At 40.7% G+C, this 19,833-nt stretch overlaps 1 protein-coding gene across 1 annotated transcript in view; it reads left to right on the top strand.

Annotated features, from left to right (window-relative positions):
* The window catches only part of VPS41 (VPS41 subunit of HOPS complex), a 371,510-nt gene that overhangs the window by 227,448 nt on the left and 124,229 nt on the right, over positions 1–19,833 (top strand). Inside the window, exons 9-12 of the mRNA XM_089687103.1 lie at positions 2,965–3,111; positions 10,944–11,010; positions 16,855–16,952; positions 19,687–19,816. Of these exons, the coding sequence (XP_089543229.1) occupies positions 2,965–3,111; positions 10,944–11,010; positions 16,855–16,952; positions 19,687–19,816 (442 nt within the window). The remainder of the gene's footprint in view (positions 1–2,964; positions 3,112–10,943; positions 11,011–16,854; positions 16,953–19,686; positions 19,817–19,833) is intronic.

Here is a 19,833-nt window from a genome sequence, read left to right as displayed (position 1 = left end):
GGACTAGAGAAAAGTACCAGTTACACTTACCGGTAACGGTGTTTCTGGGAAATCTTCCAGGACAGCAGGCCTACTACCCACCTGTGTCTGGTGTTGATTAATTTGAGGAAGAATACCTTTCGTGCTCCAGGGTGCTGGAATACTCTTGCATAACTGAGGAGTGGAGGGAAGGGTGGGGAATTTAAACTCTGTCAATTTTTGATTGTGTTTCCTGTCAGGTGGACCTAGTCATCTCTCAGTTGTGCTGTCCTGGAAAACTTCCCAGAAACACCGTTACCGTTAAGTGTAACTGGTATTTTTTTTCCAATTTTGCACTAAAAAGGAAATAAAAATATATCTATATAATCTGTTAAACAAAAACTTAGGATAGATTGCAAATGCTATATGGTATAAAGTGTGGAACCAAGACACCGCCAAAATCACTGGGGATCAAGGATTAAAGGAGAAAGAGGCCACTGGACTCTCGGTTAACACGCTATCAACTAATAAGTAGTATTTATAATGTCTACTTGTTCAGTATCTGTTCTGTAATGTGCAGAATAACAGAGGAATCTTTATGTTTATGTGTCTTCATTTTATTCCAAATACTACACTAATTTATTGTCTGCAGCTTCATACAGAACCTTTTTACAGAGTTGGTGTGGAGTAATTATTTATTTGTATTTTATTGAAGTGCTGTGGGAACGAGCTGTTATTTACATGACAGTGTGATGTTGAGTCAGAATAAATATTGTTATAATGGATCATCACTTTCTGATCACTGCCAGTACCCTTTGTCTCCACTTCAATCACCTAAATAGCAAGAAAACCTCTTGATGGGCAATGACTTCGTAAATTTAGATTTATACAGCCGTGGTTGCCTCTGTATGAATAATTCAGTTATGATTGCATCAATGACGGAGAAAAAACTTTTGAGTATTGGCTCAAATACATTCTCATTTTTATGGCTTGGTTCCTACCTTTATATCAGGGTTATACTTTTGAATAATCAAATCCATATGTTGATGTTACAGGCATCAAATGGGGTTCAAAGCCCCCCAACAGCAAAGTTTTTTCTTTATTTTTACTGGGAAACATTTATATTTTTTCATATGTTTTATGAATTGATTGTGCTTAGTGCTGTTATCTGCTTATAGTTTTTCCTTCCCTTGTTCCTCTTTTCCTTCCACACCAAAATGCTAATGAAATTCTTAAATAAAATAAAATAAAACATTCACTACGCTATACAATGCTGGCTGATCATAGCAATTTGTGAACTGGCTTTTGAGAGGAGTTATGCAGTTTTCAAAATGCCTTGGTAGGTGGATTTCAGTCTGAAGAAGTGGACATTGGTAATGTCTATGTGATGCAGAGACTACCAGATTGAAACTATGTCCTCGTGATGCAGAGCCTACATGAACTGAAATCTAGTCAATGCAAATGACAGCCCAGGGACAACAAGGCTAGAGAGGAAAGAGATCGATAAGCCTTTCTCAACTGTTTTACCTCAGAGGAACCCTTGCAAATATTATTAGATTTCAAGGAACCCCTGCTAAAATGAAGTCATGGGGGTTGGTGAGAAAAATGCCATAACCTTAGTGGTCAATGAAGAATTGCTCCCCTATAGTAGTGATCAGAATGTCACCCTTGCAAACAGCTAAAAAGATCATTGGTGAGATGTTGTTGGTCCTGCTAAGTGGCGTTGGACTGGAATCATCAGATGGGAGGTCAGTCAGCAACAATTCAAGGAGGAACACTTTGATTTTACGAAATCCTGGTTGAGAATGGCTGAGTTAGATAATGCTGGATGTCCTCTAGCCAGGAAATGAGGAGTTGAACTCTGCTGCAGCTTTTAATACACACTATGAGAAGCTCAGAGTAAGTAAACAATTTCAGTAGAGAAGAGGAGCCTGTACAACTGTGCAGGACTGTTGGAATGTTCAGAGGTGGGTTTTAAACAAAAACAAAAATGAAGAATTATATTACACATTTTTGCCTTCCCTCCTAGCAAGCAAGCATGTAGACCAGGGGTGTCCAGCCAAAGATGGTTATGAATTTGGCCCAACACAAAATTGTAAACATACTGAAAAATATTTTTAAAAAGATATTTTGTAAAAATGTTTTTACACTTAGAGAACACATGTGGTCGAAGAAAAAATTTACAGTGTCTCTTTTCTGGACTTTGGTAAGTTTTTTATCTTTCCAGAGAAAAATATCCCACTCTTCGCAATCATACCTTTGTGACCTGCGCTTCCATCTTCACCCAGCTTTCCTTCCGGGTGTGTGCGCTCTCTCGGGCCGCAATGACGTCACTCCAGTGCATGTGAGCCCCAATTGCGGTACAGCTCTCTGAATTGATGGCACACTCAGTGCGCTGGTGACGTTACTGGCTGCTTCAAGTGTGAATATCTCCTAAACACTCAAATTTAAGAGACATTCACTGTACCTAGTAAGCCCTATTATAGGCTTACCTGTAGGTGCAAGTTAAAAAGTGGAGTTTACTTTCACTTTAATAGGCATGGTTGGTGACAGAGCATTTTAAGGACTTAAAGTGTAAAAGCATGACTGCCAGGCAGCTAGTGTTTTCTGAATGAGACATCAGCAATGACTGCATCTATGTTTCCAACTGTAAATTGCTATTGTCAAGAAGCACATGCAAATATAAAAAGAACAAGTGAAAAGCTTTTTAATCCCTGAATTTTGTGTTTAAAAATATGCATTCTGCTGAAAGCCTGCCCCTTATTTTGGAAAAAATATGGCTGGATGTTTTTGTTGCTTTGCCCTTTCCTCATCTGGTAATAGCTGCAGTAGTTCTCTCTTTTAGTATGTAAAGTAGCTTTTTAGTTATCTGCAAGTTGAAGGTTTACATATGAGTGATTTGAGTAGAAGTACAGTATACCAGACAGATACAAATGTAAGCTTTATTGTGCACTGTTATAGCTGAATAATTTAGAAATCTGTTTTATCATTGTGTGTTGTATGTAGGGAGTGAAGATACTTGACATAATCACAAGGCAAAGGATAACCAATGTGCCCAGAGATGACACAAGCCTACGTCCAGACATGTACCCCTGCAGTCTCTTTTGGAAAGACAGTCTGACTCTTATCATTGGATGGGGGAAATCTGTTAAGGTAATTGTGTAACTCGTGCCTTAAATTTTCTTGTTGGTTCTGTTTAATTATGTTAAAATTCAATTTATTGGCACCTGCAAAAAAACTAACTGTATTTAAGCATTCTCATCTTTCACTTTCAATCAAGATGGACAGTCCACTTTTAAAAGAAAATTAATGGACAGTTTGGACAAAATATCACTAAGAAACAATACAATCAATCAAAGATATCTATTCCAGTACTACTTAAATAAATTTTAGTGCACTATAGGACTGCTCATAATACATCAAAATTTGTAATTATTAGTCTCATAACTGGTTGCCGACTGCAGATAGCCGAATGACGGCTACACTGCGGCCGGTCAGTTCTGGGGCGCGCACCCGGCGATCTCCGTGATCGCTGTGTCCTATGGACAAAACTGATCACGTGATGTGGTAAAAGGCCAATCACAGCGGCTTTTTACCACCTGATCAGCTGTAACCGATGAAACGCTGATCACAGGGAAATGCAATTGCCGGTTCTCGGCTGCACTTTCCTCACGCTGTCAGAACGTGGGGAAAGTACTGCCGAGAACCGGCAGTTCTCAGAGCAGGGATCAGCACCGATTATCAGGGCACTGATGATCGGTGCCCAGCAGTGGCACCCACCAGTTCCACCCACCTGTGCTCAGCAGTGCCGCCCACCAGTGCCCATCAGTGCCACCCACCTGTGCCCATCAGTGCCACCCACCTGTGCCCATCAATGCCACCCACCTGTGCCCATCAATGCCACCCACCTGTTCCCATCAATGCCACCCACCTCTGCCCATCAGTGCCACCCACCTGTGCCAATTAGTGCAGCCCAGCAGTGCTGCCAGTCAGTGCCGCCTATCAGTGCCGACTATCAGTACCCATCATCAGTGCCGCCCATCAGTGCTGCCTATCAGTGCAGCCTCATCAACGCACATCAGTAAAGGAGAAAAATTACCTGTTTTGCAAAATTTTATAATAGAAACAAAGAAACCTTTTTTCAGATTTTTTGCTCTATTTTTGTTTATAGCGCAAAAAATAAAACCCCCAGTGGCAAGTAAATACCACCAAAAGAAAGCTCTATTTGTGAGAAAAAAATAAAAATTTCATGCAATTGTCATTCAAAGTGCGACAGCGCTGAAAGCTGAAAATTGGCCTGGTAAGGAGGGGGGTATAAGTGCCCGGTAGGCAAGTGGTTAATCAGGGATGAGCTCAGGCATGTTTGAACCCACCCAAGCTATCCCACCAGGAAGCTGTCAAAGCAGACAGCCAATCATATGCGACGGAGGCATTCCCCAGCCCTCAGCTGCTCATATATGTGCGACTAAGGGATATGTCCCTACCGCCAATAATTAGCTGTCCACTTGACAGCTTCCTGATAGGAAGCTCAGGTGGATTTGGACTTGTGTCTGAACTATTCAGAAGTAGGGATAGACTACAGGCTCCCTATCTGATAGCAGATTTTTTTTTCTACTTTTTCATGCTTTGTATATGGGTATCTGTATGATTTCATTGGCTATATTTGTTCCCCTCTTTAGTGTTTATTTTTTTACCTGCATGTTGTTGGACAGACAACTGAAGCAAACATTTTCTTCTTTCTCATTCCATCTACATTAGAAGGAGAAAAACAGAAATAGTGAATTATTATTCCTCCAGCATTCATTGAAAGACACAGTGCTGGACAGTCTAATAACATGTACTGTCACCGGCAGGAGAGACACTCTGCCTGGTGTCTATACCAGGAGCAGACTGATAATTCCTGGGGTTGCCTGGCAATAGGAGATCATGGGGCTCCCAGTTTTAAAGATGAGCACCAAGTAGCAGCCATCTTCATGACACACCAAGCTCAGCAACATGCAGTGTGGCAGGAGACTTAACGATATAGGGCAAATAATGCACTGGGGCCCCTGCCATAGAGATGGTGATCTGCAGCTCCTGTCCATTCATAAACTGAAGCATAGTGGACAGAGTTTCCAATGCTTCAGTTATGAATGAATACAGTGAGTGATCAGTACCGATCGCTCACTGTGTTCATTTAGAAAAGGAAGGGGCCAGTAAATACAAGTACATATTTACCGGCCCCTTCCCCGCTTTCCATCCTGAATATCCCCCTGTGTGTCTGCAGCTGGAGCAGGAGATGTCAGCTTTCAGCTGCTGCAGTGCGAGCCACAAAAGATCGGTTTCAGTTATTTTTCCCACCTGCTGCAATGATCACCTGCTCTATCTACACACGATCCACACTGTTGGGGAGGAGGGGAACTGCAGGGGCCCCTGAGCTGTTCCCAGGGGTGCCAATGCAAAAAGACAGTCCTGCTCATGGGGCCTCTGAGAAGTGCCCAAATGGTCAGTCCGCCCCTGGTCTATACCCTTCCTCTGCCTAATAGCCATCTGTTTTCCTAAGTGTCCTGGAAAAAAAGGGGGTCTTTTCTCTAGCTCTGCTGGATACTTATTCCTCGGTCAACAACTGTTGGTAGTTTAAGGGCAGCATCACCATAATTATCCTGAAAATCAGGTGTTTCAGGATGTTTCAGTATCACAGCCCTACTTTGGACATAACAATGGCCTGCCTGAAGTGCTTGCCTGGTACTGGAGGCCTGGTACTTGGACCTAGTTCATTTCTTTCAGACACCTATTCTTGCACTCTGCTTCTCAACTGCTGGCTAATCGCCTAGGCGATTGAACCAGCAGTGGGAGCGGGTACCTGTCAAATTCGGGTACCCGCTCTGCCCCCCAAAGGTGCCAGTCCTTAATGGGGAGTGGGGGAGCAGTCCTTTAAGCGGAACTTCCCCTTTTGGGTGGAGCTCCGCTTTAAGCCAAGTATCAAACCTAATTTTGAAAAAAACTGGGTAAAAGAAGCGATCCCAAGGAGGGTGCTCTCCTAGAAAAAAACTGACAATCTGCTTGTAAAACGATATGCAGCTATTGAGTCCCATGTAAAAATGAGCAAGTTGTATTTAGTAATGTTTAATAGCTTATGAGAAAAGGTGGTCACTTTCGTAGCTTTGCCAAACAATTCTATTCAGAGTTCACAGGAAATATTCTATTTTGTTCCATTCCTCTAAAATGGCTTAATTTGCAAGCCCCTGAGGATCATAACCTCATTAGTATATTTTTTGTAGACTAGTAAGATCCCACTACACCTTGGTCTTCTGAATAGATAAACCACTAACTGCCAAAAAGATTCACGCAGATTCTGTTCTGCAGGTACACTGGCAGATTCTTTGGAAAACACTCAAGCAAACTTATTCAATCTAAATTGCCACCTGCCTCTCACCATGTTTTGCTTGTGGAATCACATCAATCTATCAGACTCTCTCTGTCCCTCAATTAATTTTTTCGTAGTTAATTTGGACACTGTTTCCACTCTCATTTTGTCTTTTGGGCTGTTAGTCATTGATTTTGCCCTTTACTGCTTGCTACTACACAAGCTCTGTAGCAGTGAAGGAGTATTCAAAATCAAATACTGGTGAAGTGCTTTCAAAATGACATAACAAATCAAATATCATATAACCTCAAACCATAACTCTTTATCATAAACAGATCCCCCCAGTATTCAGTATCCTTTTGTGAAAGAGAAAAAATAAACGTATAGTCCAATGTGAGAGCCCCATACACCAACCAATCTTTGTGCAATATTCAATCAATATATTCTTGTCAGAACAACAATATGACTTTCTTCAGCATGAACAAGCACCACCCTCCCTTTCACCACACCTCATGGGTACCTCCTCACCTTATATCATGGACTCCACTGAAAAAAGAAAGGTCAGTTGCACGTTTATGTTAGAGACCATGATCTTCAGCATTCACCTGGTCATAATCAATCTCGCAGGAATAGATATATTAAAAGGAAGTAAAGAAACATCCAGTAGTGCAGACTGCTAGTTTATTTCCATAAAAAAGTTAAAATTCCTGTCACATGTTAAAAAAAATTCATAGAGGCATGTCACAGGCTAGTAGCATACTCGACTTTTCAAATTGGAATCTAAGTTTCGCCCAGCGTGATGAGGTCACTGTTCGCCTGATGCATTGCACCCCAGTTGGCTTTCTCAAAAGCCCAGGCTAGTCAACAACACCATGCCCTTATATACAGTTGTACTCAAAAGTTTGCATACCCTGGTAGAAATTGTGAAATTTTGGCATTGATATTGAAAATATGACTGATCATACCAAAAAATGCTCTGTTATTGAAAGATGATGATCATATGAAGCCATGTACTATCAAATAGTTGTTTGGCTCCTATTTAAATCATAATGATAACAGAAATCACCCAAATGGCCATGATCAAAAGTTTGTGGGTTAAAATGCCAATTAGAGGTTAATGTCCCACATCTGTTTATGTAATGTCCCACATCTTTTTAAATTGCAATTAGTGTCAGTGTATAAATAGTCAAAGAGTTTGTTAGCTCTTACGTGGAAGAATTGACTAGGCTAGATACTGAGCCATGGGGATCAGAAAAGAACTGTCAAAAGTCCTGCGTAACAAGGTAATGGAACTTTATAAAGACAGAAAAGGACATAAGATGCAATTTAAAAAGCCACAGATGGGACATTAACCTCTAATTGGCATTTTAACACGTGTGTGTGTGTCACCTTGTATGCAAACTTTGGATCATGGCAATTTGGGTGATTTCTGTTATTATGATTTAAAAAGGAGCCAAACAACTATTTGATAATAAATGGCTTCATATGATCATCATCCTTCAATACAAGAGTATTTTTTGGCATGATCAGTCACATTTTCAATATCAATGCCACAATTTCTGCCAGGGTATGCAAACGTTTGAGCACAACTGTATCTACTGCATCCTGATTGATATATAAGAGTGTGGTGTTGGTGAGTAGCCAGAGCTTTTGAGATAAACCCCATACTTCTCTTTTAGCCGGTTATGTGCAGTTGCCAGGTGGGAGCTTCGCCATTCTGAGTGTACGTTCAGGAACGTCATTCAAAACATGCACGTACGTGTGGCCGTGCAGCTGCGCGCTTTTGGTGTGCCTATGTCCCTTGGAAACAACGCAACACCGCTCGGCAGAAGGGCCCTCTGATTGGCTTTTCTGATCACATGACGGCTGTGGCCAATCACAGCCGTCATGTGATGTCAACAAAGCTGCCATTCAGGTGAACGAATCTGCCTCTCCTCATACAGAGCCCATGAGTGAAGAGAAACGGAGACGATCTGCGAGTTACACAAAAGCACATCGCCCACAAATCACCCTGTCACAGTAACAGTGATCCACATCAGTGATCCACAACTGTCACAGTACAAGTGATCTACATCTGTGATCCACATCTGTCACAGTGCCTGTGATCCATATCTGCCACAGTACCAGTGATCCACATCTGTCACAGTGCCTGTGATCCACATCTGTCACAGTGCCTGTGATCCACATCTGTCACAGTGCCTGTGATCCACATCTGTCACAGTGCCTGTGATCCACATCTGTCACAGTGCCTGTGATCCACATCTGTCACAGTGCCTGTGATCCACATCTGTCACAGTGCCTGTGATCCACATCTGTCACAGTGCCTGTGATCCACATCTGTTACAGTACCAGTGATCCACATCTGTCACAGTGCCAGTGATCCACATCCATCGCCGTACCCATGATCCACATCCATCGCCATACCCGTGATCCACATCCATCGCCATACCCGTGATCCACATCTGTCACCGTACCCGTGATCGACGTCCGTCACCGTGCCAGTGATCGACGTCCGTCACAGTGCCAGTGATCGACGTCCGTCACAGTGCCAGTGATCGACGTCCGTCACAGTGCCAGTGATCCACATCCATCGCCGTACCCGTGATCCACGTCCGTCGCCGTACCCGTGATCCACGTCCGTTGCCGTACCCATGATCCACGTCCGTCGCCGTACCCGTGATCCACGTCCGTCGCCGTACCCGTGATCCACGTCTGTCACACAGTATCAGTGATCCACATCTGTCACGGTGTACCAGTCTAAAATTTACACCTGCACCAGGTATCCACATCTGTCAGTGTACCAATGCTCATCCACTTCTGTACCAGTGATCAACATCTGTCACGGCCTACCAGGGTCAAATCCACATCTGTCACAGTTTACCAGTGCTCAATATTTGTCACAGTGTACCAGTTTCATATCAATAGCTGTACCAGTGATAAACATCTATGCCAGTGAACATAAAAATGTCTAGATAAATTATACCCCAGGGAGGAGGCTTTCCAGATACGGAGTATGACGGACGAGAGTAGCTGGGAACTCTCTTTGTCAGACTCAGATTCTTAGTATGAGCCAATTGAAAACAGTGGGTCAGCAATGGATTCTGAGGAGGATAAAGTCCAAAGAGATTCAGGAGATCTGAGGAGGAGCAGGCATCCACCATTACACAGTGGTGAGTACAAGCAGCGCAGCACTCCCAGAAGATAGGTAGGCATCCAAGGGTAATTCCATTGTCCATTATGCCTTGTAAAATATACATTGGGGTGTTTGCTTTCCAAAATGGGGTCATTTTGTGGGTAATTCCATTGTCCTGGTGCTCCAGAGCCTTCAAAAATGTGGTAGTCAGGAAATGAGATGTGTAATTTATGCCTCCAGAATGCCTGTAGGTCCTACTTGGATGGTGGGTCTCTGTATGTGGCCAGACTGTGGAAAATGCTTACACATGTGGTATCCCCATACTCAGGAAGAGCAGCATATTGTGTTTTGGAGTGAAGCTACAAGTATTCATATGCTCTTTGAGAGGAATAACCTGTTAAAATAACAGTTGTGTGAAAAAAACACATTTTATTTACTTCATTTTCCAAAGAATTGTGGGGAAAAAATACATATTCAAAAAACTCACCATGCATCTTACTAAATACCTTGTAATGTCTACTTTCCAAAAAGGGGTAATTTGGGGGGTATTTGTACTGTCCTGGCTTGTTACTGTCTCAAGAAATGAGATGAGATGAGGCCATCTGTACATGAGGTTTGATCAGGTGTGTTCAATGATTGGTACCATAGCTTGTAGACTCTATAACATCCACACAGACCAAATAATACACACCCATTGGGATTATTTTTACCAAAGCAATGTATCCGTATACATTTTGGCCCAAATGTATAAAGAAAAATTACTTATTTGCAAAATTTTACAACAGAAACGAAGAACAATGCATTTTTGTTTTTTTTCTCAAATGTTTTGGTCCATTTTAATTTACAGTGCAAAGAATTAAAAAAAAAAACAATGCTACTTAAATACCACCAAAAGAAAGTTCTATTTGTGTGACAAAAAGGACAAAAATTTCATTTGGGTACAGTGTTGCATGACTGAGTAATTAGCATTCAAAGTATGAGAGCGCTGAAAATTGGTCTGGGCAGGAAGGGGGTAAAAGTGCCCGGTATTCAGGTGGTTTAATTTGTAAATGTTATTACAACAACTTGACATTTGTGTTTACACTTTATGCTACTTTTTAATGGGTCTGTCTGCCCAATAATTTGGTTACAGGTTAAGTAAATCAGCTAATAGTAAATTATACCTCTGGGGCTGTTACCCTCTCTTTTTGATTTATAGTCATGGAAACTAACTTCAATATCTTACTTCTTTCTTTGTATTGTTGAATGGTAGGTGGATGAACCTGCAAACTCAAATGCAACAATTTCATTACCTCAGCCTCCCAGAGAATTAAAAAACTTGGAGATTGAGCTTGCTAGTGTTTACCTTTAACTGACATGTCAGTTTTGTGGACTTTTAAGCCAGGCGATTTAACAAAAGAAATCTGAAAATAATAGTAGCTTTTTCAAATGCCATATACTGTATTCCAGCTATTTCATTTTGTGTATTTATGGAATAAATGTCTAATATATTTTTTTGTTTTTCAGATTTGTGCAGTGAAAGAGCGACATCCCAGTGAATTAAGAGACCTACCAAATCGTTATGTTGAGATTGGTGAGTCTTAATTTCCACAGCCAGGATAATACAATCTGCATAGAAATCAGTAATTTTCAGCTTTAGAGCAGGGAAGAAATAGTGGCACTAGGATTTTTGTGAATGGGCAAATGCAACATGCTTTCTGGTGCCCTTTGATTGCATTTGTCACCAGTTAGAAAAGCTTCTAAGTGCTATCTAAGTTCCTTCAAAGGTGAGTTTGTCCTCCTTGTTGATCTGCATGTTAAAGTGTAAAGATTCTTTATATGTGTTGGCTTATTTGTATAGTTTCTAATAAATATAGTCTGTAATTATTTTCTAATAAAACCTGTTCTTGTTACATACAGTGCCTTGAAAAGTATTCTTACTCCTTGAAATTTTCCACATTTTGACATGTTACACATTATTGGGATTTTAATGTGATAGACCAACACAAAGTGGCACATAATCGTGAACTGGAAGAAAAATGATAAATGGTTTTCAAAATTTTTTTACAAATATCTGAAAAGTGTGGCGTGTATTTGTATTCAGCCCCCCCCCCCCCCCCGAGTCAATACTTTGTAGAACCATATTTCGCTGCAATTACAGCTACAAGTCTTTTTTGGTATATCTACCAGCTTTGCACATCTAGAAAGTGAACATTCTTGACATGTGTAATATATATTCACTCAGTGCAACATCATCTTTTATATTTGCCTGAAAAATTTGAGTATTCTTTTAGGTTTGTGTGCACTAAAATGCATTAAAATGTTTTTTTTTCCCTGAAAAATTGTGTTTGATAAACGGCTGTGCAAATATCCTGTGACATAAAAATTGCACAACCACCATTTTATTCTCCAGGGCTCCTGCTTTCAGAAAATATATAATATTTGGGGGTTCTAAGTAATTTTCTTGCCAAAAAAAATGCTAGTTTGACATATATGTAAACAATGTCAAACTTGGCCTGGACAGAGAGAGGTTAATTAAATAAACTCATTATCTCCTCAGAAGTATCAGTTATCTTTATTTTTTGTATTACTGTATATACATAACATTCATATCTGTATATAGATTATAATCCTAAATATTAGATAAAATGACAAATAAATACAAAGTAATAGAATTATATTAACAAAATAAATTTTTATTGTTCATATAGGTTTAGCTTTTGTTTTTTAACATTTGAAAAAAGTCATGTGTGTTGTACTGGAACAATGTCAAGGTTTGATTCTGAAATTCTTTTGTCGATCATTTCTTGTTCATAGTCTGTAAGCAATATATGGGAAATGAGACACATTTTCTGTATGTGAAATAGTATGTCAGAAAGCTTTCTCCGGTAATATTGCCTCTGGATAAATAATATTCTAGAAGACTCAGCTCTGATGTCTGCCCTTCTAATATGATGAAAAGAAATGGTGTCAAATTTCCTACATGGCTATTTTCATGCTGTAATACTGCGTGTAATCACCACTATGCCTTATGTTTGACTGAAGACAGCAGGATTTGATTGAGTTAATGTTTGTGAACAGTTCCAGCTAATTTTTACATTTGCTCAGAGGTCGAACGCCTGTGGCTTCTCGGTTATTGGGGAACTGCTTCATGCTTGCTGTGATTTGTATTTCTACAATAACCAGAACCATGGGTTGCCAGCTTGTAAATTAACCTAATTTTTATACCCTAGAAAAGGGATTCTGTAAAAGAATAAATACAAAAACACATTTTCCCAAGCATTTAATATTTCCACTGCTTCACCAGTGAATTTCTTTTTTTATTATTTTTCCTGTACAGTAAACCTTTTATTTTTCAGTGCCCAAGTGCAATTTTATAATATTGATTTTACCTTAAGAGGATGAATATATTTTTAAATGTATTACCTTTTGAAATAAAAAATAATAAATGCACATCTTTTTACAGATAAAAACGTGCATTTATTATTTTCAAAATCAGGAGCCTGTAAAGCAATGGTCTCCAAACTTTCTAGCAAAGGGCCAGTTTACTGTCCTTCAAACTTTAGGGGGGCCGGAATGTAGCCAGTAGGAGTAGAAATGTCCTGGTATCAGTAGGAGAAAATACTGTCCCCTTTTTTGTTTTAGGTGTCTCATTGTTAATGTCAGTGGGATGTTAGTGCCCCATCCAGGGGCGGACTGACCATTTGGAAACTCTGCACTGCCCGAGGGCCCAGGGTCAGTAGGGGGCCCCATGAGATGCCCCGGTACCTTTTTCATAGGCTTTTTTGAGTTTGGGCAAGGACACAGGGGCCCCATGATCCCCTATTGCCGGGGGGCCCCATGAGTTGTCAGTCCGCCCCTGGCCCCATCTTTGGTATTAGGGGGAAAGAATAGTGACCCATCGTTGTCAGCGAGAGAATTAGTCTCTCATTGTTGGAGTCAGTGGGAGGAATAGTGCCCCAGCATTGGTGTCAGTAGGAGTAAGCATTGGTGTCAGTGGGAGGAATAGTGTCCCATCATTGGTGTCAGTGGGAGGTCTCCTTGCCCAGCCAGTCACTTTAGGTGGACAGCCATGTCTTGGTAGGTTTGCAGTTGTGCCATACTTTCTATTTTTGGATGATGGATTGAACAGTGCTCCATGAGATGTTGAAAGCTTAGAATATTTATTTATAACCTAGCCCTGATTTAAACTTCTCCACAACTGTATCCCTGACCTGTCTGGTGTGTTCCTTGGCCTTCATGATGTTGTTTGTTCATTAATGTTCTCTAACAAACCTCTGAAGGCTTCACAGAACAGCTGTATTTATACAGAGATAAAATTACACAGAGGTGGACTCTATTTACTAATTAGGTGACCCCTGAAGGCAATGGGTTCCACTAGATTTTAGTTAGGGGTAGCAGAGTAAAGTGGCTGAATACAAATGCATACCACACTTTTCAGATATTTATTTGTAAAATATTTTGAAAGCCGTTTATTATTTTCCTTCCACTTCACAATTATGTGCCACTTTGTAACAATAAAAATGTGAACAGTGAGCGCAAAAGGAAAATAATAAAGGAAGCAGCTGGTACAATGTGGAAAACCCTCTGCTCCCACTATATAAACATATAAATAAATGGTGCAGTGTTAAAATATATGAAATTGGTATAAATGTGCTACCAATGTCATAGATGACCAGTATAGAATGTCCAATATATGAATGACAGGGACGTAAATATAATCCACTGTGATGAGTCCCAAAAAAAAAAAAAACTTGTTCAAATAATAGTCCCAAAAAGTGATGTGATCAAATGGGTACCAAAAAATAACTGTGACTTCTGTTACTTCTGTGTTACTCCTCCACCATTATGCACTCACCAGAAGCAAAAAGCAAACCAGCATTGGATGAAAATGACTTCTTGAAGCCCTCACCCACCAGGGCGCCGAAGTACCTAACCTCTCTGTTGTACGGGAGGTTCGGTACGTCGGCATTCCGGTGGGTGAGGTAATTAACATGGCTGCTCCCATGTGAGGTTCCCATGCTGCTCAGAGTGTGGGCACGAGCAAATTATCTGAACAAGCTGAAGCTAGAAGTTGATTTTTTGGTTGCCATACACAGCTGCTCCAGATTCTGTCTGCTCCAGTTTTGGGTTCAGTTTGTGAGTTCTCCCTTTAGGAGGGATTCCACCCCTGGATGGATCGGTGACTGGTGATAGGAAGTGGGCAGATATGCTTCAAGGAGTCATTTTCGTCCAATGCTGGTTTGCTTTTTGCTTCTGGAGAGTGCATAATGTTGGAGGAGTAACACAGAAGTCTGTTATTTTTGGTCACCATTTGATCACATCACTTTTTGGAACTATTATTTGATCAAGTTTTTTTTTGGGGTGGGGGTACACATCACTGTGGATTATATTTGCATCCTTGTCATTCGTATATTCGACATTCTATACTGGTCATCTATTACATTGTTTGGTAGCACATTTATACCAATTTCATATATTTTTGCGCTGCACCATTTATTTGTATGTGCCACTTTGTGTTGGTCTATCCCAAAAATCTCAATAAAATACATTTACGTTTTTTATTGTAAAATGACAAAATGTGGAAAATTTCAAGTGGTAGGAATACTTTTTCAAGGCACTGTATATTGACTGATTTGCATGGAAGTTGTAATGCCTACAAACTAGGGTGTATATATGCTAGATTTTTACTACTAATGGCGGTGATCAGTGACTTATAATGGGATTGCGATAGTGTGGCAGGCAATCTGACACTAACTGACTTTGGGAGGGAATCGACTAACTGCCACTTATATCACCTGTGACATTAATACAGTGATCAGCGATAATATTAAACATTGTCACTGTATTAATGACACTGGCTGGGAAGGGGTTAACATCTAGTGCGATCAAAGGGTTAAGTGTATGTCTAACTATGTGTAATGTGTGTAAAGTGTGCTGCTTTTACTAAACAGATCTCTAAGTTTCTCATCCCTGCTTTGCAGAGATGAGCAACAGAGAGATTGTTCTTTGATTGTCAACACAGGGCTCTGGGCTGTGAGTGTACACAGCTGATGAGCAGGTCCCCGCCATGAATCATTGGCCAGAACTTACTGACAGGCTCCTGCTTTTATAATCGCAGGGAGCACCGGCTCGGGAGCATGCATGTGCACTCCCAAAACCCGGAAGTGGGCAGCTACATCCCAGTATGTCACTTTGCCTACAGCAGCCACCCGTCAGCAGTACATTGTGGGTGGGCGGATGTTAAGTGGTTAAATGAATTATATTGAATGAAAATCTACTGAGTGTATACCCAGCTTAATCAGTCATTCAAGCACTTTGCCTTCTCATCCATTGCAGCTGAAGTCTGGGCATATATTAAAGACGCAGATTAATGCAGCTCTATAATTTATACAGTACATCAGTAAATGTGTTTTTTTTTTTTTTTACACAAGCTGTGAAAATACCTGAATTTGACTTGGTATCAGCTTTTTGCAGTCCCTTTACATCAGAACTCACAGTGCTAGAGGATGTAGCCGCACAAGAAGCCATTTAGTCCATGTTTTGTCAACTAGTTTGTTACTAGGAGAAGAAAACAGATTGACAAAGATGGACAGAAAGATGGGGGTGGGTCCATGGCAGCGTGGGCTCAGAGGAAGTGGGTTGAACGATACTGGCTGTTAGAAGACTGAAGACATATAGTGATAGAAGAGAAGTACAGCAGAGGACAGCGTCTGGATTAAAGGTGAGTATAGCAGCAAAATTTGCCACTGTGAGTTCTCATGTAAACTACCCCATGATTTGAAATTTGACCTTATGTGCACTGAATTATTTCAATTTCTTGTAACAGAGTTAAAGTGGTTGTAAACCCTTACATATACTCAGTGAAGTGATACATAGGGATAAAACTAATCCTCCTACATAATTTGCAATTGTTCATTTGCGGCCATCTCTTTTCAACATCCGTTCAAAGTGCAGAATTTATACAGCTTGTCTGAGCTTTCAGGAGGCACGGGTCTAAGAGCCCAAGTTACACTCTGCAGATCTCAGTGAGAGCTGATTGGAGGGAGGAGACACACCCTTCACACAGCACAGAGGAACAGAGATGAGGCTGTCAATCACATGCTGTGCGCTGGAGTTCCCTTCTCTGTCCCTTTTTTTTTTTTGCTCTTTGTGTCAGGAATAATTGTCAGAAGTGTCTCATGCTGATAGCTGAGGAATGAGGCAGTAGACAGAAATAACATTTAATGCTCCCAATTGAGACAAGTACACACTAGGGATATGCTTTGTTCACATTTCATGTCAGAGGTTTAAAATCACTTTATACATATTATATGTAACACTTATTAAACAGTAATAGTAGATGTAAAAGCTAGAATTCGTTCTTTACATTTGCCTGGAGTAATTTAGATGCTGTCTAGATATACACAATAATTGTTTGTTTGTTTTTTCTCTTTAGTGTCACAGTTTGATACAGAATATTTCATCAGTGGAATAGCGCCTCTCTGTGATCAGTTTGTGATGCTCTTCTTTGTAAAGGAGACTTCAGATAAAGAGGTAACTATAATCGTACACTTACAGTCAGAATGAAAAGATAGGTTTGAACGTTTGAAGGTCTGCTTATCTACAGAAAGATTATGTGGGCAACCCTTTGCATATAGCTTCTTTGCTACCTCTGCCTCTGGGATTCTGTTTCTCTGCAAATCACCAGAAGTAGGCAGCATGAGGAGTAATGGAACTTCATTGCAGAAACTTCACAATGTTATCTTTATAGATAGCAATAAATACAGTCATGGCCGAAATTGTTGGCACCCTTGATATTTTTCCTGAAAATCAAGTATTTCACACAAAAAAGGTATTGCATTAACACATGTTTTGCTATACACATGTTTATTCCCTTTGTATGTATTGGAACAAATATAAAACAGAGGCAGAAAAGCAAATATGACATAATGTCACACAAAACCCCAAAAATGGGCTGGACAAAAGTATTGGCACCCTTAACTTAATATTTGGTTGCACACCCTTTGGAAAACATAACTGAAATCAGTCGCTTCCTATAACCATCAATAAGCTTCTGACACCTCTCACCCGGAATTTTGGACCACTCTTCCTTTGCAAACAGCTCCAGGTCTCTCTTATTGGAAGGACACCTTTTCCCAACAGCAATTTTAAGATCTCTCCACAGGTGTTCAATGGGATTTAGATCTGGGCTCATTGCTGGCCACTTCAGAACTCTCCAGCGCTTCTTTGCCATCCATTTCTGAGTGCTTTTTGACGTATGTTTGGGGTCATTGTCCTGCTGGAAGACCCAGGATCTTGGACGCAAACCCAGCTTTCTGACACTGGGCCCTACAGTGCGACCCAAAATCCTTTGGTAATCCTCAGATTTCATGATGCCTTGCACACAGTCAAGGCACCCAGTGCCAGAGGCAGCAAAACAACCCCAAAACATCATTGAACCTCCACCATATTTTACCGTAGGTACTGTGTTTTGTTCTTTGTAGGCCTCATTCCGTTTTCGGTAAACAGTAGAATGATGTGCTTTACCGAAAAGCTCTATCTTGGTCTCATCTGTCCACAAGACGTTTTCCCAGAAGGCTTTTGGCTTACTCAAGTACATTTTGGCAAACTGTAGTCTTGCTTTTTTATGTCTCTGTGTCAGCAGTGGGGTCCTCCTGGGTCTCCTGCCATAGCGTTTCATTTCATTTAAATGTCGACGGATAGTTCGCGCTGACACTGATGCTCCCTGAGCCTGCAGGACAGCTTGAATGTCTTTGGAACATGTTTGGGGCTGCTTATCCACCATCCGGACTATTCTGCGTTGCAATCTTTCATCAATTTTCCTCATCCGTCCACGACCAGGGAGATTAGCTACAGTGCCATGGGTTGCAAACTTCTTGATAATGTTGCGCACTGTGGACAAAGGCAAATCTAGTTCTCTGGAGATGGACTTGTAACCTTGAGATTGTTGATATTTTGCCACAATTTTGGTTCTCAGGTCCTCAGACAGTTCTCGTCTCCTCTTTCTGTTGTCCATGCTTAGTGTGGCACAGACAGACACACAATGCAAAGGTTAAGTGAACGTCTCTCCTTTTTATCTGCTTTCAGGTGTGATTTCTATATTGCCCACACCTGTTACTTGCCCCAGGTGAGTTTACAGGAGCATCACATGCTTGTAACATTCTTATTTATCCGCAGTTGTGAAAGGGTGCCAATACTTTTGTCCAGCCCATTTTTGGAGGTTTGTGTGACATTATGTCGAATTTGCTTTCTTTCCTCCCTTTTTTTGTTTTGTCCCAATACACACAAAGGGAATAAACATGTGTATAGCAAAACATGTGTTAATGCAATACGTTTCGTGAGAAATACATGATTTCCTGGAGAAATATCAAGGGTGCCAACAATTTCGGCCATGACTGTATATAATGGTTACATACCTTGATGAATCTTCATCTTTAAAACTTTGTTTTAGGTGACTTTTTTTTTAAAGTGGAACTGAAGGCATTTTACAAAAAATTGCAAGCAGGCAGGCTATTTATCACAGAAGAGACATGTAATGTCTCTTTTGCAATAAAGTACACTTATCCACCTACTCGCAGCCTTCTGCACAATATAAACTGAGCTGCATTTGTGTAGCTCAGCTTACATCAGATTCTTGTGCTTGCGAAGGACTTATGTCAATGTCATACCACACCGGCCCATTAAGATGCCTGAAGACCTGCACCCGGGGATAAGATGCCAGCGAGATAAGGACTTCAGTCAGAAGTGTAGTGTAGGTGTCACAGACAGACATTTAAATATGATATACTTTGTAATCTTTCCTGTTTTAGCAATATCATGCACAAATATTTTTTCAGTTCTGTATATACTGTATTTGGTAAGCTTGACGTGAACATAAACTTAAAGTGTTTCTAAACTCTAAATATTTTTCACCTTAATGCATTCTCTGCGTTAAGCTAAAACAACTTCCCACTAAATATTTCCCTCCCTACAACCCTAAACACTTACCTCTCACCACTACGGTGTCATGCCGCCTGAAGCACCACTTTCCTCCCTTCATGGTCTCACAGGAGACACTGAAGACCGTGGCCATAAGCGGCTTGTTGAGGGGGCATTCAGAAGAAGAAGGAGCAGACAGCACCGACGGGGAACTTCAGGAGAGGATGTAACAGACCACTCTGTGCAATATCATTGCACAGAGCAGGTTAATATAACCTCTTTTTATTTTAGGGGAAAACAAGTAATTGATATCAATTTAATTGATCTTATAATTCTTTTTTTTTTCCAGAATAAGCAGTTTTGTGCCAGACCACGCCTTGATATAATTCAGCCACAAGCAGATTGTTGTGAAGAAGTGTCCTCAGATGCCATAACGGTCAGGGGATTTCAAGAAAATGAGTGCAGAGATTATCGTTTAGGTAAAAAGTTAAAAGCT

This window comes from Staurois parvus, unplaced genomic scaffold (genome assembly GCF_062004578.1).
Source record: "Staurois parvus isolate SC_StPar_1 unplaced genomic scaffold, SC_StPar_1.0 ptg000020l, whole genome shotgun sequence".
Taxonomy (NCBI): Eukaryota; Metazoa; Chordata; class Amphibia; order Anura; family Ranidae; genus Staurois; species Staurois parvus.
Note: the sequence above shows the minus strand (reverse complement) of the source record. Positions and strands in the feature narration are given on the sequence as shown.